At 47.5% G+C, this 26,335-nt stretch overlaps 2 protein-coding genes across 5 annotated transcripts in view; both read left to right on the top strand.

The window, feature by feature from the left end:
• The window catches only part of LOC144600711 (plastin-3-like), an 80,759-nt gene extending 76,050 nt beyond the window's left edge, over positions 1-4,709 (top strand). For all 3 annotated transcript variants that reach the window (XM_078412621.1, XM_078412620.1, XM_078412622.1), the window contains exon 16: positions 2,122-4,709. In XM_078412621.1, coding sequence (XP_078268747.1) covers positions 2,122-2,254 — 133 coding nt within the window. In that variant the 3' untranslated portion in view covers positions 2,255-4,709. The remainder of the gene's footprint in view (positions 1-2,121) is intronic.
• A 14,161-nt stretch (positions 4,710-18,870) lies between these two features.
• The window catches only part of LOC144600707 (U2 snRNP-associated SURP motif-containing protein-like), a 46,224-nt gene continuing 38,759 nt past the window's right edge, over positions 18,871-26,335 (top strand). For both annotated transcript variants that reach the window (XM_078412616.1, XM_078412617.1), the window contains exon 1: positions 18,871-19,026. The gene's annotated coding sequence lies outside the window, so the exon portion shown is untranslated. The remainder of the gene's footprint in view (positions 19,027-26,335) is intronic.

Raw genomic sequence — 26,335 nt, forward strand, 5'->3', positions numbered from 1 at the left:
CACCAACGCTTATACAACTCCAACATGATCTTCCAACATCTATACAATACTCTGACTGATGAAGGCCAATATACCAGATGCCTTTTTGACCACCCTATCTACCTGTGACTCCATCTTCAAGGAACAATGCACCTGCACTCCAAGATCCCCCTGTTCTACTCCCCAGAGCCCTACCATTCACGGTGTAGGTCCTGCCCATGTTAGACTTCCCAAAATGCAACACCTCAAATTTCACAGTATTAAATTCCATCAACCATTCCTCAGCCCACCTGGCCAATCATTCAAGATCCTGCTGTAATTTTTCACAACCATTTTTACTATCTGCAAAACTACCCACTTTTGTATCATCAGCAAACTTGCTAACCTTGTCATGTACGTTTTCATCCAAATCATTGATGTAGATGACAAACAGTAACTGGCCCAGCACCGAATCCTGAGGCACATCGCTAGTCATAGGCCTCTAGTTCGAGAAGGAACCTTCCACCATCAACCTCTGCTTCCTTCCATGAAGCCAATTTTCTATCCATTCAGCTATCTCTTTTTGGATCCCATGTGATCTAACCTTCCAGAGCAGCCTACCATGCAGAACCTTGTTGAATGCCTTAATGAACTCCATGTATACAACATCTACAGCTCTGCGCTAATCAACCTTTTTGGTCATGTCTTAAAAAAAACTCAAATCAGATTTGCGAGGCACACCATCTCCCATGTACAAAACCATGCTGACTCTCCCTAATCAGCCCTTGTCCATTCAAATGCCTATATATCCTATCCCTCAGACTACCCTCTGGTAACTTTCCAGATGTTAAGCTCACTGACCTACAGTTTCCAGCATTTTCACTACAGCCCTTCTTGAATAGATGCACAACATTTCCCATCCTCCACTTTTCTGGCACCTCTCCTGTATTGAAAGACAACTCATAAATTTCAACCATGGCTCTGGAAATTTCCTCTCTAATTTCCCACAATGTCCTCGGATATATCTTATTAGGCCCTGGAGATTTGTCTACCTTCAGACACAATACCTTCAGCATCTCTTTGACGATAACACTGACTGCTCTCCAGACACTTCCATTGACTGCCCCATGTTCCTCCATCCTGTCTTTCATTTTGGTAAATACAGAGGAGAAATACTCATTGAGGACCTTGCCCATCTTCTGTGGCTCCACACAGAAGTGACTGCTTTGATTCCTGAGGTGTCCCACTCTCGTTAGTTACCCTTTTCCCCCTCTTGGGATTGTTCTTAATGCTCTGCCAGAGCTATCTCCTGACCCCTTTTTGCCCTTCTGATTTCCTTTTTTAGTTTACTCAGTTCCCGAAACTCCTCCAGGGATGCACTTGATCCCAGCTCCTATACCTGTCCCATGCGTCCTTTCTATTCTTGACCAATGCCTAGAGTTTCCTTGTCAGACAAGCTTCCTTGCGTTCCCTTGCCTTGCTCTTCAATCTAACAGGGACGTACATATCCTGAGCTTCATTAATCAGCAGTCATGGTTACGGTCGAAGAGGTGCTGAAGGTACTATTGTGTGTATCATCAGCAAACTTGCTAATCTTGCCATGTATGTTCTCATCCAAATCTTTGATATAGATGACAAACGGTTACGGACCCAGCACGAACCCTGAGGCACACCACGAGTCACAGGCCTTCAGTCTGAGAAGCAACCTTCCACCAACACCCTCTGCTTCCTTCCTTGAAGCCAATTTTCTATCCATACAGCTATCTCTCATTGGATTCCAAGCGATCTAACCCTCCAGAGCAGCCTACTATGCGGAATCTTGTTGAATGCTTTGCTAATTGTGTTCATTTGATGGAGTATTGGGTGCGTAGGAGAGGGTGTGAATAGTATCTAAGCTGTAGGTAGACCCCTGTCCCTATTCTGGGTGGATAATATCTAGATAAATAATTAAATCAACAACTTAGCCATTTTGCTGCATGGAATGCAAGTTAGCTCTACACAACAGCAGACACGAATGAGTTGTGCATGTTTTGCCTGAATTTTCAGTCTGCCACACCAAGCAGTTTAAATATAAAGTATGTACTTTTATGTTAATTGACCATGTTTCAGTGACTTCTGCAGATAAAAACGAACAATGGAATCACATGTTGCCTTTCTCGACAGGTATGCTGTATCAATGGCCAGGAAAATTGGAGCCCGTGTATATGCCCTTCCAGAAGACTTGGTGGAAGTGAAGTCCAAGATGGTTATGACTGTTTTTGCCTGTTTGATGGGAAGAGGAATGAAGAGAGTGTAAAAGAGAGACATTGAATTACAAAGCAAATATTTGGCCTTTCAGATATTTCCAGGTTGAAATATGCTGTTGGCAGAACTAGTTTTGATTCTTATGCTTGCCAAGACTGGAACAAGTTGCCTGGAAAGGAGATGATTGCATTTTTTTTTCTTGAATTGATAATGCATTAATTTAGCAAAGTACACAATGAATTGTATTCATATATAAATGCCAACATGCTACATTTTATCAGCACCATCAGGTTTTTATCTCCCTGGCGAGAATATGGGGCATGTATTGTGGTTGGACATGGATCATGCTAGGCTTTATTTTTGTAGTTAGATTTATTTTGGGGTAATTGGTATTATAATTAAGGTTTATTGGGTGGTATTTTTTGTTTTGCAGAAACCAATGATAAGTGTTTCACATTTTGACAATCACTGCCCTTTGCATTTTTCTCTTGTGTAATGTTAATTGCACGTATTTAACCCTTATGTTGCTACGTTTCAGTAACACTCTCAGTTTTTAGGATAAAAGTTAGCAATTTTGAGGTTCCAAAGAAAGTTATAGACCATAAACATTTTTCCCCCTTGATTGATGAAGAGATGTATTTTCTGCAATTTTTTTTTGGTGAAGGTCATCTGGCCCCCTAACTCTCCATGCTAGATACTGGCTTCAGTACATTCCTTAGTTTGAATAATTATGAATCATCATTTTACCAAGTTTCATTGCCTTAATGTTTTTTATGAAAAACAAAACAAAAGCTGCATGAGAGATTTATACATTTTATTTAAAATATTATGCAATCATTTTATGCAGAGAAGTGCCAAAGTTCTTATGTTCTGAGAACTATGTCAGATTTAAATATATTGGAAATGTGGGACCTTTGAGATGCTTTGGTATATTGCAGGTATGTTTCAGAAGTTTGAGGTGTGTTTTACGTCCAGGGATTTAGCATTTACTAATCTAAATTTTTAATTGCGGAGCAAAGCTTTCATTAATATTCAATGGAATGGTGGCAAAAGTTGACATTAAAAGTTTTGATATGTATATGATGTGTATGTGCGCTTTTCCGCTGTGTGAAATATTCTCCTTTCTAGGTTGATCAGAAAAGTAAAGAATGGCCTGACAGATTTCATCCACTCATTTTCAGAGATTTTCATAAAGTGGGCAACATTAGATAGTCTTGAACTATTCAGGCTAGGTTTAAGCCATCAGAACAATTAGTTTACGTGCCGGGAAAAATATGTTTGTCCGTGTGAGATTCAAAATGTTGCTTCATTATTCTCACTCATTGTAATGGGCAACTATGAGCAATAAATTCATGAAAAGAATGACAGTAAGATGCCAAATCCAGCTGGTGCTATACATCTAGCATGTGGAAATACCAAAGGACAACCTTTGGAAATACCTGCCAACCATTATCCTTCGTTCTTGCTGCTGAACAAATTTTGTATCCAATTTGCCATTCTCCCTTGAATTACATGACCTTTTGATTTTTTGATCAGCGTGTCACATGGGACATTGTCAAGAGCTTTGCTCAAATCCATGACTAAATTAAAAGCATTGCCCTGATTGATCCATGTTATCTTTTTAAACAATTCAATCAGATTAGTCAAACAGTACTATCCCTTAACAATCTATACAGACAGTCCCTGATCAATCAGTGGCTTTCAAATGAAGATTTATACTGCCCTTGGAGTGGATTCCAATAATCTGCACACCACTTAATCACTTTTAACTACTTGCATTGAGCTCAATCTCCCTTTTTAAACAATGGGACACTATGTGTAATCTCCAGTGCCATCACACTGCTCCTGACCAGCGAGGCTTAAAAAGTTGCATTTCTAACCCCCCACCCTGCCTTCATGCATGTGCCAGCATGGGATAGATTTCATCTGGACTTTTCAGTTTTCCGACTTCTATAGAAGCGGTCAGTGACTATATTGTGTGAATATTATTAAATGCGTGCGCACACTCGCACACCAGAAATAACCCTCCCCGTATCCCCATGCAATTTGTTGGCTTGTCACATACAATAGTCAATAGTCAATAGTTGTTTATTTGTCACATACACATAAATGTGTAGTGAAATGAAACATTACCCGCAGTTGAAACACTAAGACCAATAAGAATAATCAATAAAAATGCAATAACACATACAATCATACACTAACACCAAACAAAAGAAACATCCATCACAGTGAGTTTCCTCCAGTCCCTCCTCACTGTGATGGAAGGCCAGAATGTCTTTTCTCTTCCCCTGCCGTCTTCTCCCGCGGTCAGGCTGTTGAACTTGCCACGTCGGGGCTCCCGACATTGGAGCAGCCGCTGGGCGGTGAAAGGTCCACGGCCTACTCCAGGCCACGCCGGACAGTGAAAGGTCCACGGCGGGCCGACCCAAGCCCCGCGATTCGGGGCGGGCGAACACTCTGCCGCTGCCGGTGCTCCCGATGTCGGCCCCCGCCCAGGGGCCTGCGGGCTTCCGACATCCACGCAGCCCGCGCCGGAGCCTCCGGAGACGAGTCGCAGCCGCTCCCGCAGCATCCGCAGGTGGTGAGTCCGGGCCGTGGGCCCCAGGTGGTCCCAGGTGCATGGCCGGTGGTAGGTGGAGCCCGCCGGTCCCAGGTGCATGGCCGGTGGTAGGCCGCATTGGGAACGGAGACACGACACAGAAACAAAGTTCGTGTCTCCGTTCGGGAGAGAGAATTTTTTACAGTTCCCGTTCCCTCCCACCCCCTCCCCCCCACATAACATACAAACACTACACCATATTAAAACTACAATTCATACAAATTCATACAAAAACAACAAAAAACACAAAAGACAGACGGACTGCAGGCAAGCCGCAGCTTGCGGTCAGAGGGTGGTGAATCTGTGGAATTCTTTGCCACAGAAGGCTGTGGAGGCAAGTCAGTGGATATTTTTAAGACAGAGATAGATAGATTCTTGATTAGTATATGTGTCTGAGGTTATGAGGAAAAGGCAGGAGAATGGGATTAGGAGGGAGAGATGGATCAGCCATGATTGAATGGCAGAGTAGACTTGATGGGCTGAATGGCCTAATTCTACTCCTATTCGATATGACATACTGCTAAGAGTGAGTGCAATTTAGGAGGTGTATATGCTATCTACACGTTTTACACTGAACCCAATCTTTAGGGCAAGAATGCTCCAACAGTGACTGGATATCTAATGAGTAGGCAAAAACTCTGAAGTTACTCCAAAACCTTTGACAGGCTGCAATTCCCTATTCCTATCTTTGTCTCTGTTCTGACATTCAGAGACATTTAGAGGCTAAAGTCAAATTAAATAGTTTCAAACATTTACAACTTTCATGTTTCTATGCATTCAAAAAGCAAGTAACTACTTTGAAATCTGAGGTATTTATTCACAAAATGCTGGAGTAACTCAGCAGGTCAGGCAGCATCTCGGGCGAGAAGGAATGGGCGACGTTTCGGGTCGAGACCGACCCGAAACGTCGCCCATTCCTTCTCTCCTGAGATGCTGCCTGACCTGCTGAGTTACTTCCGCATTTTGTGAATAAATACCTTCGATTTGTACAAGCATCCGCAGTTATTTTCTTACACTTTGAAATCTGAAATTGACAGATTCGCATCTGTGGAGAGAAAAAGTATCTTTTCATGAATTTATTGCTCATAGTTGCCCATTACCTAACTTCCCCTTAAATGTATCTATGCTGATTTTCATAACTTATTCCACAATGACATCTCATCTTATGTAGTTTCTTTCCAATTCCGTGTGGTGTCTTGATGCCAATTTTATATTGAAGCCCTCTAGTGGCCTTTTGAATAATTTAAAAAAATATTTAGGCTGAGGAAAATTAGCCTGCATGGGGAATGCTTAATTTTTAATAGAGCTTTTTCAAGTCAAGTCAAGTCCAATTTATTTGTCACATACACATACACGATGTGCAGTGAAATGAAAGTGGCAATGCCTGCGGGTTGTGCACAAAAAGAATTACAGTTACAGCATATAAATAAAGTTAATAAGTTACTATTAGTGTCGACAAAAATTTAGTCTCTGGGGTTATAAAAGTTGACAGTCCTGATGGCCTGTGGGAAGAAGCTCCGTCTCATCCTCTCCGTTTTCACAGCGTGACAGCGGAGGCGTTTGCCTGATCGTAGCATCTGGAACAGTCCGTTACTGGGGTGGCAGGGGTCCCTCATGATCTTGCTTGCTCTGGATCTGCACCTCCTGGTGTATAGGTCCTGCAGGAGGACGAGTGTAGTTCCCATGGTGCGTTCTGCCGAACGCACTACTCTCTGCAGGGCCATCCTGTCCTGGGCCGAGCTGTTCCCAAACCAGACTGTAATGTTGCCGGACAGGATGCTCTCCACAGCCCCAGAGTAGAAGCAATGAAGGATCCTCAGAGACACTCTGAATTTCCTCAGTTGTCTAAGGTGGTAAAGGCGCTGCTTAGCCTTACCCACCAGTGCGGCAATGTGCATTGCCCACGTCAGATCCTCTGCGATGCGGACTCCCAAGTATTTTAAACTGCTCAGCATCACAGCTGAGATGTAATTTTCTAATACTTGTGTGACTGCAACTATTTTTAACAGTTTAATCACTTCATTTAATTGAATTCTCTTTTTCACAACTTCACAAGCTATTGGAGTAGAATTAGGCCATTCGGCCCATCGAGTCTACTCCGCTTTTCAATCATGGCTAATCCACTAATCACGAATTTGTCTATCTCTGCCTTAAAAATATCCACTGACTTGGTCTCCACAGCCCTCTGTGGCAATGAGTTCTACAAATTAACTACCCTCTGACTAAAGAGGTTCCTTCTGAACTCCTTTCTAAAAGAGCACCCTTTAATTCTGAGGCTATGACCTTTTGTACTAGAGTCTCCCACCAGTGGAAACATCCTTTCCACATCCACTCTATCTATGCCTTTCATTATTCTGTAAATTTCAAAGAAGTCCCCCTCAACCTTCTCAACTCCATCGAGTAGAGGGCCAGTGTTGTCAAATGCTCATCATCTGCTAACCCACTCATTCTTGGAATCATCCTGGACTCTCCAGAGCCAGCACAACCTTCCACAGAGATGGGGCCCAAATTTGCTCACAGTACTCCAAATGCAGCCTGACCAACGCCTTATAGAGCCTCAGCATTACATCTCTGTTTGTGTATACCAGTCCTCTTGATATAAATACTAGCATTGAATTTGCTTTCTTTACCACTGATTTGACTTGTAAATTAACTTTGACAGTGCCAATCTGTAGCGGCCAGCTTCTCGTCTATCTCAATTAGCTCCCAAGCTGCCACTTGCATAGACCGGGTCAGCGATAAGCGTAATAACTCGAACAACTAATAACAGAGGTCCTCCCAGACGTTTAATAGTTAGTCTTCTTTATTTGAAGGTGCAATAAACATATTGGCATATCTCTTGTCATCGACTGGTTATTAATTGCTAGGTAAAATTCCATATCTTACCTCAGTCTTTGCGATCGTTACGAATTGCCAGATATAACTTCGACACAGTTTGTATTAATCTTCTAGTTAATAAAACTTGCAGGCGATTGCATCATGGCTGATAAATCTTTTGGCGGAGCTTCTAGCTTACCCTCTGTCAGCACCTCCCAGCTCACCCACTATGCCTGCACGTACCCAACTGCCCGTACTCTGGTTCCGCCCAGCCCCTACGCAAGCATTGCATTAACTCTATAGTGTCCAAACTACAGCAGAATACAAGGTAGTGATATTAATAAGCAAAAATAACTAATAACTGCAAAATGGCTCCTACACAATCAAAATCTTTAATGTTTTAAAATGGTAAGGTCATCCTTCACCCTTCGGTTTTGAATTGAATGACCCAGTCTTTCATGATATGCTCCACATTAGATTTCACAGTCATAGAGCATGGAAACATGTTCATCAGACTATCAACTGCACCCTGACCATCAAGCAGTCAACTACACTAATCCTATTTTATTCTCCTCACATACCCATCAACTCCCCTGGATTACACACCTCACATATACACTGAGCAATTTACAGTCAACAATTGTGTAGGAAGGAACTGCAGATGCTGGTAAATGTAAAAAAAAAAATTGTCCCTAGTGGGTGTAGGATAGTGTTAATGTACGGGGATCACTGGGCGGCACGGACTTGGAGGGCCGAAAAGGCCTGTTTCCGGCTGTATATATATGATATGATATGATATGATAGACACAAAATGCTGGAGTAATTCAGCAGGACAGGCAGCATCTCTTGAGAGAAGGAATGGGTGACAGCCAGAGGCGCTGCCTGTCCCTCCAGCATTTTGTGTGTCTCTTCAGTTTAAACCAGCAATTAATCTGTCAACAATTAATCTACCAACCTGATGTCTGGCACAAAGTGCTAGAGTAACTCAACCGGTCAGGCAGCAATCTCTGGAGAACAGGGATAGGTCATCTTTCTGGTCGGGACTCTTCTGACCTGGAACTGTGCCATGTAAGTGAGATTGGGAAATGTTGATGTACAACGGCATCTGGTCTCCTTAAACATTATTGAATGCAATAAGAAGGAGCTGCAAGAAGAAGGAAGGTGATACATTGGCCTTCATTACATGGGTATTGCACCTCTTACAATTGCAAGGGAAAGTGCCAGGGATGAGTTGGGGTGGGATAAACAAACCAGGGAGCTATGGAGAGAATAGTTTGTACTGAAAATATAAGGGGTTGGGAGGGGAAGATGTGACTGGTGGTACGATCCCGTTGCATCTGGCAGAACCGCTACATCGATGAAACCAGGCATATTCCAGACGACCATTATGGAACACCTGCACTCAGCTACATTGGCCATCTCAAGTTCCCAGTTGCATACCATTTCAATTTCCCTGAAGGTAAAGCCAAATGCGAACAAGAACAACTCTTATTTCACCTGGGTAGTGGACAACTTAATGCGATGAACATTGAATTTCCCAATTTTAGGTAACTCTTGCTACCTGTGTTCCTTTTTCTCTCCTTTTGATCCACTCAGGACAGACATGTCAGTGAGGGAATGGGAAGGGAAGTGAAGTTGAAATGGCATACAACCAGTAGTTGAGCCACAGTAGACACTGCTAGGCTGCTTCGGAAAGCAGTTGTCAAGTCCATGCTTATCACTCCGGTGTATTGGCTACATCGAGAGCACAGAATGCGTTAGATGAGGCTGGAGGAGGTCTGCATAAATCTCTATTACCGAGAAGGGCTGTTTTTTTATCACTCGAGGTGAAGGGACAGGTGTTACATCTCCAACAGTTAGTCACAGAGTGATACAGTGTGGAAACGGCTCCTTTGGCCTGACTTGGCCACAGCGGCCAACAGGTCCCAGCTACTAGTCCCACCTGCCTGTGTTTGGCCCATATCCCTCCAAACCTGTGCTATCCATGTACCTGACTAACTGTTTTTTAAATGTTGGGATAGTCCCTGCCTCAACAATTCTGGCAGCTTGTTCTCTACACCCACTAGCCTTTGTTTAAAGAGTTACCCCTTAATAACCGCTATTAAATCTTTTCCCCTTCATCTAGAACCTATGTCCCCTGGTCCTCAATTCACCTACTCTGGGCAATATACGTTACGATAGAACTTTATTTATCCCAGGAGGGAAATTGGTCTGCCAACAGTCATCAAACACAAGATACATGAAACATGAAATTAAAGTGACAAGTGGAAAGGATTGGGGATGTGCGAAGATTGGAAAGGGGAAGGGGAAGGGGAGTCGGTCTATCCCATGACAGAAGGGGGAGAAGTTGTACAGTTTGATAGCCACATGGGAAAAAGGATCTCCTGTGGTGTTCTGTACTGCATCTTGGGGAATCAGTCTTGCTGAAGGTACTCCTCAGGTTGAGTCATGGAGGGGGTGAGCTGTATTGTCTAAGATGCTCTGCAGTTTGAGGAGCATCCTCCCCTCCAAGACCACCTCCCATGAATCCAACTCCGCCCCCAGGACGTAGCCAACCATCCTGATGAGCTTGTTAATCCTGTGGGCATCCGTGGTCTTCGCCCTGCTGCCCCAGCACACGACAGTGAGGAAGATCGTACTGGCCACCACTGATTGGTAGAACATCTGCAGCATCTCACTGCAGACATTGAAGGAGCGGAGCCTCCTCAGAAAGTATAGCCGGCTCTGTCCCTTCTTATACAGGGCCTCAGCATTCCTAGACCAGTCCAGTTTACTGTCCAGGTAAACTCTAAGGTACTTGTACTCCTTGGTAAAGTGCACATCCACACTGTTGATGGAGACGGGACAGGGGTGTTTCTCTCCTTTTAAAGTCCACCACTAACTCCATAGTCTTGTCAGTGTTGAGCTGCAGGTTCAGCACACCACTCAACAAAATCGTTGATTACACCTTTGTATTCAGCTTCCCTCCCCTCTCTGATGCAGCCCACAATTGCATAGTCATCCAAAAACCAGCAGGTGGCAGGAGTCCGAGTTATATCTGAAGTCTGAGGTGTAGATGGTAAACAGGAAGAAAGAGAGGACCATCCCCTGTAGGGCCCCTGTGTTGCTCACTACCATGTCCACGACACAGTTCTGTAGCCTGACATACTGTGATCATCCAGTCAGGTAGTTGGTGCTCCAAGACGCCAATGGAGCATCCACCTGCATCTTTTGCTCCCAGGCAGTGCAGGCCGGATGGTGTTAAAAGCACTGGAGACGTAAAAAAACATGACTCTCACAATGCTTCCCGGCTTATCCAGTGTATCTACCCGATCTATGCCTCTCATGATTTTATACACCTCTTTAAGATCACCCCTCATCCTTCTGCGCTCCAGGGAATAGAGGCCCAGCCTACTCAACCACTCCCTACAGCTCAGACCCTCTAGTCCTGGCAGCATCCCCGTAAATCTTCTTTGTACCCTTTCCACCTTGACAACACCTTTCCTATAACATGGTGCCCAGAACTGAACACAATACTCTAAATGCGGCCTCACCAACGTCTTATACGACTGTAACATGACCACTCGACTTCTATACTCAATACTCTGCCTGGTGAAGGCTAATGTGCCAAAACCTTTTTGATGGGATCTACCTCCGACTCCACCTACAAGGAACCATGCACCTGTACTCCTAGATCCCTCTGCTCTACAACACTCTCCAGAGCCCTACCATTCACTGTGTAGGTCCTGCCCACGATTGACTTACCAAAATGCAACACCTCATGTTTCTCTATTAAATTCCATCAGCCATTCTGCAGCCCGCCTGGCCAATTGAGCAAGCTCCGACTGCAATATCTGCAAAACCACCCACTGTTGTATCATCTGCAAACTTGCTAATCTTTGCAGAGGAAAGACCCAAGGGTCAGGGAGGAGTGGGGAGGTGAAGGATGAGTGAACTAGGGAGTTCCAGAGAAAGTGGTTCCTGCAAAAACGGGAGGGGAAATCGCGACCAGTGGTGGGATCCTGTTGCAGCTGGTGGAAGTGATGAAGAGTGATGTGTTTATGTGGATGCTGGCAGGATGAACTGTAAGGACCCAGCAAACTCTATCTCTGTTCTGTCAGAGTGGGAGCACAAATGTGGGAAAAGGAAGAGATGCAGGAGAGGGCTCCATCAAGCAGAGCAAAGGAGAAGCCACATTTCTGGAAGACTTTTCGGAGGTCCTAGAACAGAAAGGCTCAATCTCAATAACAGGAGGTTTTTGCAGCTGCGGCATACCTGCAGTCCGTCTGTCTTTGTGTTTTTATGTTGTTTTTTTTGTCTTGATTGTAGTGTAAATGTGATGTCGTTTTTTGGGGTTGTGTACTATGGAGGGGGGGGGGATGGGAACTGTAAATATAAAATTGTCTCTTCCGAACGGAGACGCGACCTTTTGTTCTGGGTGGTGTCTCCGTTCCCGCTGCGGCCTACCATCGGCCAAACACCTGGAGCTGGCGGCCTCCACCTGGGACTCGCCTGTGGAGGCTCCGGCCAAGGGAACGTCGGAAGCTCGCAGGCCCCTGGGTGGGGGCCGACTTCGGGAGCTCCGGCAGCGTCTTCGCCCGCCCCGGATTGCGGGGCTTGGGTCGGCCCACTGCGGACCTTTCCCGTTCGGCACGGCCTGAAATAGGCCGCGGGACCTTCTCTGCCCGGCGGGGGCTTCAATGTCGGGAGCTACGACCGCCCCGACGTGCAGCGGCAGCGTCTTCGCCCGCCCCGAATCGCGGGGCTTGGGTCGGCCCGCCGCGGACCTTTCACCGTCCGGCGCGGCTTGGAACGTGGCAACTTCAACAGCCTGACCGCGGGAGAAGATGGCAGGGGAAGAGAAAAGACATTCTGGCCTTCCATCACAGTGAGGAGGTGACTGGAGGAGACTCACTGTGATGGATGTTTCTTTTTGTTTGATTGTGTGTGTTATTGCTTATTTTTATTGGTCTTATTGTGGGACTGTGGGTAATCTTTCATTTCACTGCACATTTATGTGTATGTGACAAATAAACTTGACTTGACTTGACTTGAGGAAGGTGGGGATGGCATCCCTATAAGGGATGGGGTGGGGGTTGTGATCGGAGGCAAAGGCTAGGTAGCTGTGGGAATCAGGTTTGTCGTGCATAATTTGTCTCCTGAGAGGGAGACTGAGGGAGTTAAAAAAGGAATAACATGTCAGAGTGGGCCAAGTGAATTTGACGGCAGGTGCAAGTTTATAGCGTAGGTGAGAAAATTGACCAGTTCCGTACAGTGCAGGAGGCAGCAAAAGGTGTTGTCCGTGCAGTGAAGAAAGACTTGGCGAATGATGCCAGAGTAGGCTAGAAACAAAGACTGCTCCACATAGACAATGAAAGGCGAGGCATAGCTAAGATCATGCAATGGCCATGGCCACTCCTTTCATTTGTAGAGAGGCAAGAGTGTCTAATTGTCATATTGAACAATGAAATTCTTCAGAACAATTCTTGCAGCAGCATAACAGGTCTTTAAACACATTACTCATTGATAACATAATAAACAAAAAAATCAATAAATTTTAAAAATCCAATGTGCAAAAAGCTCCAAATCCTGAGAGCAACAGGACCGTCTGTCGTTTATAGTTTAGTTAGTGTTTGTAGTGTTCAAGAGCCTGATGGTTGTTGGAAAGAGGGTGTTCTTGAACCTGGAGGTTTTCAGACTCTTGTACCTTCTTCCCAAAGGGAGAAATTAGAGTGTTGTGGGTATAAGAAAATAACTGCAGATGCTGGTACAAATCGATTTATTCACAAAATGCTGGAGTAACTCAGCAGGTCAGGCAGCATCTCGGGAGAGAAGGAATGGGTGACGTTTCGGGTCGAGACCCTTCTTCAGACTGATGTCAGGGGGGCGGGACAAAGGAAGGATATAGGTGGAGACAGTAAGATAGAGGGAGATCTGGGAAGGAAGAGGGGAAGGGAGGGACAGAGGAGCTATCTGAAGTTGGAGAAGTCGATGCTGCAAACTGCCCAGGCGAAATATGAGGTGCTGCTCCTCCAATTTCCGGCGGGCCTCACTATGGCACTGGAGGAGGCCCATGACAGAAAGGTCAGACTGGGAATGGGAGGGGGAGTTAAAGTGCTCGGCCACCGGGAGATCAGTTTTGTTAATGCGGACCGAGCGCAGGTGTTCAGCGAAGCGATCGCCGAGCCTGCGCTTGGTTTCGCCGATGTAAATAAGTTGACATCTAGAGCAGCGGATGCAATAGATGAGGTTGGAGGAGGTGCAGGTGAACCTTTGTCTCACCTGGAAAGACTGTTTGGGTCTGCTGCCGCCGACGCCGACCTCCACCGTCTCTCCGGGGCCGCCGATTGCCGAGGCTTACCTGAGGCTGCCGCCGCCGACCTCCACCGCCTCCCCGGGGCCACTGTCGCCGACGAGCAAGGCCTCTGCACCGCCACTGCCGCCCACGTCCTTCCCGACCCCTTCACTGCTGCTGCCAACCTTCCCGACCCCTTCACCGCTGCCCACGCCCTCCCCGGCCATCCGCTGACCGAGCCGACTGCCACTTACCCGGTCGCCTCCCCCAGCGACCGTGTCGACCCACACCGCTCCACCGCCCAGCAGCAGGTCGCAGCCGTCGCTGTACCCGGCCCCCGGGACCAACAACAGGCTGCAGCTCCACCCGGCTCACAGACACCGCGCTGGGCCCACAGCCCCCACCAGGCAGAGTCCCTCAGCACCGCTGGGTCCTACTGCCCACCCCCTACTACAGGTAACTGCAGCAGGGGTTCCACTGGGTCTCCCCCTTTCTCCTCTAGCCAGGCGACCCCCAGTACTCCCCACATCGGTCCTCATGCCCCCCTCTGCCCTGCTAACCCACCACCCCCCCACCATACATCCCCTCCCCATCCACCTGCCCCCCTGCCTCCATCCGGCCCCAACCCCCACACTTGCCGAGTGTTCACCATCCCCCCTGACCTCCCCCTTTCAGACACCGAACGGTCGGTCCTCAGCAGAGGCCTTACCTTTGTTCCCCTCCGCCCCCACATCAACGAGTTCCGCGTCCGCCATGACATGGAGCTCTTCTTCCGCCGCCTCCGAGCCTTTTACCATGGTAAGGAGTCCCGACCCCCCACTGATGACCCCTTCTCCCATCTCCAATGGACCCCCTCCTCTTGGAACCCCCCGTGTGGCCAACTACCCTCACTAGAACTTTTTATCTCAAACTGCCGGCGTGACATCAGCCGCCTCAAATTCTCCACTCCCCTGACTAACTCCAACCTCTCCCCTCCTGAACGTGCAGCCCTCCACTCACTCCGCAACAACCCGGACAATCATTAAACCCACTGACAAGGGAGGGGCTGTGGTAGTCTGGCGTGCTGACCTCTACCGGACCGAGGCCAGACGACAACTATCAGACACCTCTTCCTACCTATCCCTGGACCATGACCCCACCGATAAACACCAGACCTGTATCAGCAGCACCATCACTGACCTCATCATCTCCGGCGATCTACCCCCTAGTGCCTCCAATCTCATAGTTCCCCAGCCCCGCACGGCCCGATTCTACCTCCTACCCAAAATCCACAAACACAACTGTCCCGGCAGACCCATTGTCTCTGCCTGCTCATGCCCCACCGAACTTATCTCTACCTACCTCGACTCCATCCTATCCCCCCTGGTTAAATCCCTCCCCACCTACGTCCAAGACACCTCACACGCTCTCCATCTCCTGGATAACTTCCGGTTCCCAGGCCCCCACTCCCTCATCTTCACCATGGATGTCCAGTCATTCTACACTTCCATCCCCCACAAGGATGGTCTCGAAGCCCTCCGTTTCTTCCTCGACCGTAGAACCAGCCAATCCCCATCGACCAACACTCTCCTCCGCCTAGCAGAGCTGGTTCTTACCCTCAACAACTTCTCATTTGACTCCTCCCACTTCCTCCAAACCAGAGGCGTAGCTATGGGCACTCGCATGGGCCCTAGCTACGCCTGCCTCTTTGTCGGGTACGTCGAACAATCCCTGTTCCGGACGTACACTGGCCCCATCCCCGAACTCTACCTCCGCTACATCGACGACTGCATTGGTGCTACCTCTTGCACCCATGCAGAACTCACTGACTTCATACACTTCACCTCCAATTTCCATCCTGCCCTTAAATATACCTGGACTATCTCTGACATCTCCCTCCCGTTTCTGGACCTCACCATCTCCATCACAGGAGACAGACTAGTGACGGACATTTACTACAAACCCACCGACTCGCACAGCTATCTGGACTACACTTCTTCCCACCCGGTCCCCTGCAAAAAGTCTATCCCCTACTCCCAATTCCTCCGTCTACGCCGCATCTGCGCCCGGGATGAGGTGTTTCACACTAGGGCTTCTGAGATGTCCTTGTTCTTCAGAAAACAGGGCTTCCCCTCCTCCATTATAGATGAGGCTCTCACTAGGGTCTCTTCTACATCCCGCAGCTCCGCTCTTGCTCCCCCTCCCCCCACTCGCAACAAGGACAGAATCCCCCTCGTTCTCACCTTCCACCCCACCAGCCAGCGGATCCAACATATCATCCACCAACATTTCCGTCACCTACAACGGGACCCCACCACTGGCCATATCTTCCCATCCCCTCCCCTCTCTGCGTTCCACAGAGACCGTTCCCTCCGTAACTCCCTGGTCCACTCGTCCCTTCCTACCCAAACCACCCCAACCCCGGGCACTTTCCCCTGCAACCGCACGAGATGCAGCACCTGTCCCTTTACCTCCCCCAACTCCATCCAAGGACCCAAACAGTCTTTCCAGGTGAGACAAAGGTTCACCTGCACCTCCTCCAACCTCATCTATTGCATCCGCTGCTCTAGATGTCAACTTATTTACATCGGCGAAACCAAGCGCAGGCTCGGCGATCGCTTCGCTGAACACCTGCGCTCGGTCCGCATTAACAAAACTGATCTCCCGGTGGCCGAGCACTTTAACTCCCCCTCCCATTCCCAGTCTGACCTTTCTGTCATGGGCCTCCTCCAGTGCCATAGTGAGGCCCGCCGGAAATTGGAGGAGCAGCACCTCATATTTCGCCTGGGCAGTTTGCAGCCCGGTGGTATGAACGTCGACATCTCCAACTTCAGATAGCTCCTCTGTCCCTCCCTTCCCCTCCTCCTTCCCAGATCTCCCTCTATCTTCCTGTCTCCACCTATATCCTTCCTTTGTCCCGCTCCCCTGACATCAGTCTGAAGAAGGGTCTCGACCCGAAACGTCACCCATTCCTTCTCTCCCGAGATGCTGCCTGACCTGCTGAGTTACTCCAGCATTTTGTGAATAAAAAGAGTGTTGTGGGTCCTTGATAAGCCTGGCTGCCTTTCTGAGGCAGTGCCCCCTCTAGATCCGTTCAATGGTGGGGAGGTCAATACCAGTATCAAAAGAGAAGTTGTTCACGGTGAGTAACAAGTTCAGTAGGTAGGTGGGAGTATTAGTGGAGGGAAACTAGTTGGATCTCTGTTACCGGAAGAAGTGAAGGTGCCTTATCTTCTTAATGGTGGATAGTGGATAGAGGTGAATGAGTCCTGGTCAGCCACAATGAAGATGAGGGGAAAGAAATTCAAAGTTGTCAAATGAGTGGAAGGCACGTGAGGTGTCCTGGACGTAGGCAAGAAGGGACTGACAAGAGGGTCACAGTTTGCAGACATAGGCTCAGTGGGGCAAAGGCAATTTATGAACCCTGAAGATGTGACAAATGCAACACACAAAATTTATAGAGCTCTTCATAGTGCCCCTGAAGTTTCAGGAATCCAGGGGCTACATGGTGGCGCAGCTGTAGAACCGTGCCTTACAGTACCAGAGACTCAGGTTAGATCCTGACCACGACTGCTGCCTATGTGGAGTTTGCAGGTTCACCTTGTGACCAGGTGAACTTCCTCTAAGTGCTCTGCCACATCCAAAAGACGTGCAAATTAGTAGGTAGATTAGCCTCAAGATTTCTCCTCGTGTCGGCAGTGTTAACAGGTGATCGATAGACAGCATGCCGAAGAGACCAAAGATTGCAGATATGAGGAGCAAGACATAAAGTGCTGGGAAAAGATAGACACAAAGTGCTGGAGTAACTCAGTGGGCCAGGCAACATCTCTGAAGAAAAGGAATAGGTGATGTTTCGGTTGAGACTCTTCCCCAGAGATGCTGCCTGTCCCGCTGAGTTACTCCAGCACTTTGTGTCTATCTTCGGTGAAAACCAGCATCTGCAGTTCCTCCCTACACGAGTGCTGGAGGAACTCATTTAAATGTTATTCCCTTATCACGTATCTATACACTGTAATCTGTATCTGTATCTATACACTCTGCCCTGTTCTGCCCACAGCCACAAATCACTACAGAGAGTGGTGAAGACGGCACAGCACATCACTGGCAACTGTCTCCCGGCCATTCAGGACATTTTCTACCGGCGGTGCCTGCAGAAGGCACGCAGCATCATCAAGGACCACAGCCACCCAGCAACCGTCAGGAGTATGGCTGCGCGTACCACCAGACTTAAGAACAGTTTCTACCATCAGGCCTCTGAACTCATAAACGCATTTCACATCACATATGTTGATTGTTTTTAATATTGTCTTTTTACCTATTTTTAATATTAGACAATAGACAATAGACAATAGGTGCAGGAGTAGGCCATTCAGCCCTTCGAGCCAGCACCGCCATTCAATGCGATCATGGCTGATCACTCTCAATCAGTACCCTGTTCCTGCCTTCTCCCCATACCCCCTCACTCCGCTATCCTTAAGGTATTGTCTTTTTACCTTACTAATGTCAATTTTTAAATCTTATTTATCCTTGGAATATTACTGCTGAGGTGACCCGTTGTCTTGTCAAATACATTTCATTGTACCATTGACCCTGTGCCAACCAACATATGACAAATAAAAATGTATTATTATTAAATGGCTTGATTGTAATCACATATTGTATTTCTACTGAAATCCTCGGTAAACCTGACAACAAGTCTGAAGCAGGGTCTCGACCCGAAACATCACCCATTCTTTCTCTCCTGAGATGCTGCCTGACCTGCTGAGTTACTCCAGCATTTTGTGAATAAATACCTCCGATTTGTACCAGCACCTGCAGTCATCTTCTTGACAACAAAGTAAACTCAACTTGTGTGGAGGGAAGAGAGGCCACCGGCCCCACACGTGCGCACTGGCGATGTTGCCGGCCGCCTCCTCCGCGCACGCGCGATGGTGCCGGCCGTCCCCGCGCACGCGCGCTGGCGGTGTTACCGGCCGCACACTCTGCGCACGCGCACTGTCGGTTGCTGGGACGGCGGCGGCGGCGGCGGGCGGACGGACGGACGGACGGCAGCCTGAGGTCCAGGGCCCGGCGAGCAGCCTGAGGGGCAGAGCAGACCGGAGACCGGCAACGGGCAGCCAGTAGCGGGGAGAATCACCGGCAGCAGCGAACGGTGCGAGACCGCGGGATGAGCGGTGCGGACGGCAGGGCCGGGTCCGGGCCTTCTCTCTGGGCTGGGCCTGACCCACGCCCGCGCCCGAGCCGGCGGCGGAGACCGGGGAACGGGGCTGCTCTGGGAAGAGGTGGCTTTAGAGCCAATGTCCGTGATCGTGTCGCTGCGCGTTGAGGCTGGGGGGGGGGGGGAAGGGGGTCCCTCTTCTCCTGACCCCTCCCTTAAAGATCCGGCCCCAACTCCAATTCCTCCCCCTCCACCACGCTACTTCGCACCGCCCCCCCCCCCCCCCCCCCCAATTAAATTGGGGCCCACAGTCCGCCACCATTTAACCTCGACCCCGCATCCAGACATCCACATCCACCCCCCCCCCCATCCACATCCACGCCCCCTCCATCCACATCCACGCCCCCCCCCATCCACATCCACGCCCCCCCCCATCCACATCCACGCCCCCCCCCATCCACATCCACGCCCCCCCATCCACATCCACGCCCCCACCATCCACATCCACGACCCCCATCCACATCCACGCCCCCCCATCCACATCCACGCCCCCATCCACATCCACGCCCCCCCATCCACATCCAAGCCCCCCATCCACCCAACCCTCATCCCCATCCACCCCCCCTCCGCATCCCCATCTCCACCCCACCCCCCCCCCGCATCCCCATCCACCCCCTCATCCCCATCCACCTATCCCCATCCACCTCTCCTCATCCCCATCCACACCCCCCGCATCCCCCTCTCCTCATCCCCATCCACCCCCCGCATAGCCATTCACTGCCGCAACTTCATTAACCCCTACAACTCCATGCACCCCCACAACTCCATTCACCCACCCCATCTCCATTCACTTCCCCCCCACATCTCCACTGAAGAATAGCTCATGGAACCTTGGCAGGACCATCACTGAATGGTAGGGCCCTGAGGAGTGTTGTAAAGCAGACCAATTTAGGAGTACACGTAGGCAGTTCCCTGAGAGTGGCGTCACAGCTAGATAGGGGGGTGAAAAAGGCTTTTGATACTTTGGCCTTCGTCAGCCAGGGTACTTGAGTATAGAGTTGTGTCGGAAGGAACTGCAGATGCTGGTTTAAACTGAAGACAGACAGAAAAAAAGCTAGAGTACCTCAGCAGGTCAGAGAGCATCTCTGGAGAAAAGGAATAGGTGACGTTTCGGGTCAAGACCCTTCTTCAGACAGTCTGAAGAAGAGTCTCGACCTGAAACGTCACCTATTCCCGTTCTCCAGAGATGCTGTTTGACCTGCAGTCTTACTCCACTGTGTCTGCTTGAGTATAGAGGTTGGGTCGTTATGTTACAGTTGTACAGGACGTTGGTGAGGCCGCATTTGTAGTGTTGTGTTCAGTTTTAGTCACTGCCAAAGGAAGGATGTTATTAAGCTGGAAAGAGTGCAGAGAAGATTTACCAGGATGTTGCCAAGAAGACTCTAGGGCCTGAGCTACAGGGAGAGATTAGGCAAGATAGGATTTTTTTTCCTTGGAGCGCAGCAGGGTAATTAGCGATCTTTTTGGGATGTAATGTTGAGGCGCTAGTAAGGCCGCATTTGGAATATTGTGAGCAATTTTGGGCACCATATCTGAGGAAGGATGTGCTGGCTCTGGAGAGGGCCCAGAGGAGGTTTACAAGAATGATCCCAGGAATTAGTAGGTTAACCTAATTTGTCGGCACTGGGCCTGTCCTCGCTGGACTTTAGAAGAATGAGGGGGGACCTCATTGAAACATACAGAATAGTGAAAGGCTTGGATAGAGTGGATGTGGAGAGGGTTTCCACTAGTGGGAGAGTCTAGGACTAGAGGTCATAGCCTCAGAATTAAAGGACGTTCTTTTAGGAAGGAGATGAGGAGACATGTGGTGGTGAATCTGGAATTCTTTGCAACTGAAGGCTGCGGAGACCAAGTCAGTGGATATTTCTAAGGCAGAGATAGATAGATTCTTGATTAGTACAGGTGTCAGATGTTATGGGGAGAAGGCAGGAGAATAAGGTTAAGAGGGAGAGATAGATCAGGCATAATTGAATGGCGGAGTAGACTTGATGGTCCGAATGACCTAATTCTACTCCTATTCCTTATGACCTTATGAGGTGTTTAAAATCATGATGGAAATAAATGCGGTGAATACACAGTCTTTACCCAGGGTAGGGGAATCAAGAACTAAAGGACATAGGTTTAAGGTGAGAGGAGAAAGATTTAATAGGAACCCGAGGTGAAAGTTTTTCACTCAGGATAGTGGGTATATGGAATGAGTTGCCAGAGGGGGTAGGTAGTAGAGGCAGGTGCAATAACATGGTAAATTTCCCCAGTTTGGGACGAATAAAAGGAATATATTAACATTCAAAAGACACTTGGGCGTACACAAATTGGAAATATTCAGAGGGATATATGTCAAATTATGTAAATGGCACTAGTTTAGATGGTGCATCTTTTGGCATGGATGAGTTGGGTTGAAGAACCTGTTTCCATGATGTATTGCTCTTTGACTATGTGGCTCATGTCTTTGTGAAGAGGAACTATCCGATTAGTCCCAATCCTTTTTCTACAATTCCCTCGAAATTTTAAATATTTCCATTTGGTTATTGATATTTCTGCTCCTGGAAACAATTTCTCCATATTTATACTACCAAAACTATTTAAAATGTAGAAAATCCCTCAATTTTATCCTTTGACTGCTTCTACTCTAAGGAGAACAATCTACAATCGTTATGCTCACATGAAGTAAAAGCCTTTCATCTCTGAAAACATTCCACATATTACTGAGACACTGACATCTTAGACATAATGGACAAAATATTCTAAGTGGTGTTATGCTAAGTGTTTAGCATTATGTTTTGCATTGTGTTGATTTTATGCCCTTTCAGTTAAGCCAGAGCCAAGGTTTTGAATGTTTTTAACATGCCTCCAAACTTGATCTATCACTTTCAGTTTCCATATTTATTGAAGGTGTCACATCTTCTGCCTTCTAACTAAGTATTCCTGAAGTATTCCTGAACCAGATCGACCCTCCTTTCCTTTGATCGCTTTGCAATTATTTATGTTGATAATAAATCTTACTTACTTTACAGATCCATTCAAACTCCTTTCCCCTTCTTTCTTCCTTTCATCCCTTTGTATTCTCATCTGAATTACAAACTTGATGCTTGTAACAAGTGTTTTTTATCTGTTTCACTTTAATCTCTAGCCTTGGCCATCTTTTGAATGCCCTTTCCTCTTCATAAGATTTTTTTCTTTTATGCACCTGAACTATCTCTTAATAGCCCACCCAAATAGTTATCCTTTTAACAACCAGCCTTCCAAGACAACCGGAACTCGTATCTTTCAACTGCAATTCATTATTTCTTGTCATTTCCATAAGTTCACCAAGTACAATAATTATCAGCATAGATTCTCAATTTCATTCCACTTTCTCGCCAAACTAAATGTAGACTAGGCTGCTGCTTTGTCAGGTGCTCTTGTCTGCCAGAGTCAAATGGAGCTCCCGATTGCCAGTCACTTTAGTTCCCATTTCCATACCAACCTGCCTACCCTTAGCCTCCTCCATTGCCAGCATGAGGCCACATTCTTGTAAACTTCCTCTTCAGCGCCAGCATATCCTTCCTCAGATATGTAAGCCCAAATGTGCTCACAGTACTCCAAATGTGGCCTGCACAGCGCTTTATAGAACCTCAGCATTATATCTCTGTTTTTGTATTCCATTCCTCTTGATATAATTGCTAGCATTGAATTTGCCTTCCTTACTACCGATTTGACTTGCAGATCCACCATCTGCAGCCCCTTGACTATTGCCACCCTTCTCACTCCCTCCTGACACATATCCTTTATTGGATCACTTGTGAACTCCTGCCCCACCATTTCCCCTCACCTCTTCCTGCCAGCTTCTCCCCTCTACACCAGTCCTGAAGAGTCCTCATCATCCTGCCAATTTAATTTAAAATCTATCCATCAGCATAGTGTTTGCATTTCATCAGAGTTTTGAATATAGTGCCAGGACCTCATATTATCTGAGACAGTAACTTGGTATCAGTTGAAATGTGTTTTTGAAGAATTAATTTGGCTTTCCAAGTTGTATTATTAAATTTGCCACCGGGCATGAGACGAAACAGATTATGTCTAATTCCCAGTCTGAGTTGAGCTGACATTGCTCAATTGTGTAGGAAGGAACTGCAGATGCTGGTTTAAACTGAAGATAGACACAAAAAGCTGGAGTAACTCAGCAGGTCAGGCAGCATCTCTGGAGAGAAGGAATGGGTGACGTTTTGGGTCGAGACCCGTTTTCAGTCTGAAGAAGTGTCTCGACCCGAAACATCACCCATTCCTTGTCTCCAGAGATGCTGCCTGTCCCGCAGAGTTACTCCAGCTTTTTGTATCTATTGCTCAATTGTGCTGGACTTGCAAGATAGCCAAAGTTTTTGGCTTCAGTTTCCAATTTTTTAAATTAAAAAAAATGTTTCACTACTGATTATTTCTATCTGTACTGATTTGGAATGTGCTTTTTTTTAAGCTTAGGATTGCACCAGCTGAAGAATTTTGTTAGTATGCCATCTGACGTCTTGATTTTTAAGCTTTTTATAGTTGTACTGTTTTTGATTTTGTGGACAGATGCATCTGCCTAGTAAATTGGTGAGTAATAGGTTAAATTCACTCTACCCACTACGAATGTACTACTAGTTGATGCTAGAAAGGCACCTGTGAAGTACCTCAGCCAGAGTACGTTCTGTACCCATGTTATTGTGTGCTTTTCAATATTGTTCAACATGAGCGAGCACTGATTCATCCACTAATGGGCAGAGAGAGGCTGGTAATTAGTAATCAATAGGGGGGGGGGGGGGGTTCCCAGCCCTTGTCAGACCTTCTGCCATAAGAATTCATGAGGTCTAGAATTAATCTTGAGGACTCCAAGGGTTCCATCGTGCTGCCACTTCTGTTGGTCCTGTTCTACCAGTGGGAACAGGTCGTACCTACCGATTGTAATGGAGGAGTCTGGCACATTGCCTGGAAGGGATGATTCTGCGAGTGCAACAATATCAGGCCGCCAAAAACATAATAGATATCTAGCTCACTCATCCTTCAAACTTTTGTCAGTAGAATCCAGTGCCACTGAAATCCTGAAATCTATATGAACACTAAATCAACTTTCCAAACTATCCTGACCCATTTCTCCAGGTTTTCATTCATAATTGGATATCAAGCTGACATCCAAAATCTGACTTGGGGGTTGGATTTAATGAGAATGGTAAAAGAAGGAAGATTTAGGGCAACCATCCCAGATCCTGGTGCTTCGGTGTTGAAGGAATGGCCATCAACAAAGCAGCAAAGATAAGACAAGGCCCAAAAAGATCCAGTCGAGCTGAATGGAAAATAAAAAAAGCTGGAGGGGGAGGATTTCATAAAGGATGAAGCTGGATGAGATTTGTTAGTTGTAAAGTAAGGAGAACAGGAGCTATAAATAGGTTAACCTGATTGTAGGTGATGGGGGATGTGGTATTAACGGTATTGTGGGTTCAGTATTGATGTGGATAGAGAACTGGCTGGCAGACAGCAAGCAAAGAGTAGGAATAAATGGGTCCTTTTCAGAATGGCAGGCACTCAGTGCTGGGACCCCAGCTATTTACAATATATATTAATGATTTGGACGAGGGAATTGAATGCAACATCTCCAAGTTTGCGGATGACACGAAGCTGGGGGGGCAGTGTTAGCTGTGAGGAGGATGCTAGGAGGCTGCAACGTGACTTGGATAGGTTAGGTGAGTGGGCAAATGCATGGCAGATGCAGTATAATGTGGATAAATGTGAGGTTATCCACTTTGGTGGCAAGAACAGGAAGGCAGACTATTATCTGAATGGTGGCCGATTAGGAGAAGGGGAGATGCAACGAGACCTGGGTGTCGTGGTACACCAGTCATTGAAAGTAGGCATGCAGGTGCAGCAGGCAGTGAAGAAAGCGAATGGTATGTTGGCATTCATAGCGAGGGGATTTGAGTATAGGAGCAGGGAGGTTCCGCTGCAGTTGTACAGGGCATTGGTGAGACCACACCTGGAGTATTGAGTACAGTTTTGGTCTCCTAATCTGAGGAAAGACATTCGTGCCATAGAGGGAGTACAGAGAAGGTTCACCAGATTGATTCCTGGGATGGCAGGACTTTCATATGAAGAAAGACTGGATAGACTCGGCTTGTACTCGCTGGAATTTAGAAGATTGAGGGGGGATCTTATAGAAACTTACAAAATTCTTAAGGGGTTGGACAGGCTAGATGCAGGAAGATTGTTCCCGATGTTGGGGAAGTCCAGAACAAGGGGTCACAGTTTAAGGATAAGGGGTATAAGAAAATAACTGCAGATGCTGGTACAAATCGATTTATTCACGAAATGCTGGAGTAACTCAGCAGGTCAGGCAGCATCTCGGGAGATAAGGATAAGGGGGGAGTCTTTTAGGACCGAGATGAGAAAGGTTTTTTTCACACAGAGAGTGGTGAATCTGTGGAATTCTCTGCCACAGAAGGTAGTTGAAGCCAGTTCATTGGCTATATTTAAGAGGGAGTTAGATGTGGCCCTTGTGGCTAAAGGGATCAGTGGGTATGGAGAGAAGGCAGGTACGGGATACTGAGTTGGATGATCAGCCATGATCATATTGAATGGCGGTGCAGGCTTGAAGGGCCGAATGGCCTACTCCTGCACCTATTTTCTATATTTCTGTGTTAACAGCTAAATACAGTGCCCTCCATAATGTTTGGGACAAAGACCCATCATTTATTTATTTGCCTCTGTACTCCACAATTTGAGATTTGTAATAGAAAAAAATCACATGTGGTTAAAGTGCACATTGTCAGATTTTAATAAAGGCCATTTTTATATATTTTGGTTTCACCATGTAGAAATTACAGCAGTCCCCCCATTTCAGGGCACCATAATGTTTGCAGACCTCCCAACCCTTCCGAATTTGGCGGAAAGTTTCCGCTTATTTAATTTCCGCCATTCTGATTTTGCCTCACATTTTTCCACAAAACACATGCCTCGACCCGCCCTCGCCTCGCCGCTGGCCCAGCCTTGCCTCGCCGCTCGCCCGGCCTTGCCTTGTCGCTGGCCGCTGGCCCGGCCTCACCTTGCCTCTCACTGCTGGCCCGGCCTCACCGCTCGCCTCGCCTCGCAACTCGCCCGGCCTTGCCTGGCCGCTGGCCCGGCCTCACCTTGCCTCTCGCCGCTGGCCTCGCCTCTCACTGCTGGCCCGGCCTCACCGTTGGCCTAGCCTCGCTGCGGAGCGTGAGGCCCGTTGATGTTGAGAGGGGATGGGGGGGGG

Source organism: Rhinoraja longicauda, chromosome 15 (assembly GCF_053455715.1).
Source record: "Rhinoraja longicauda isolate Sanriku21f chromosome 15, sRhiLon1.1, whole genome shotgun sequence".
Classification (NCBI taxonomy): domain Eukaryota; kingdom Metazoa; phylum Chordata; class Chondrichthyes; order Rajiformes; family Arhynchobatidae; genus Rhinoraja; species Rhinoraja longicauda.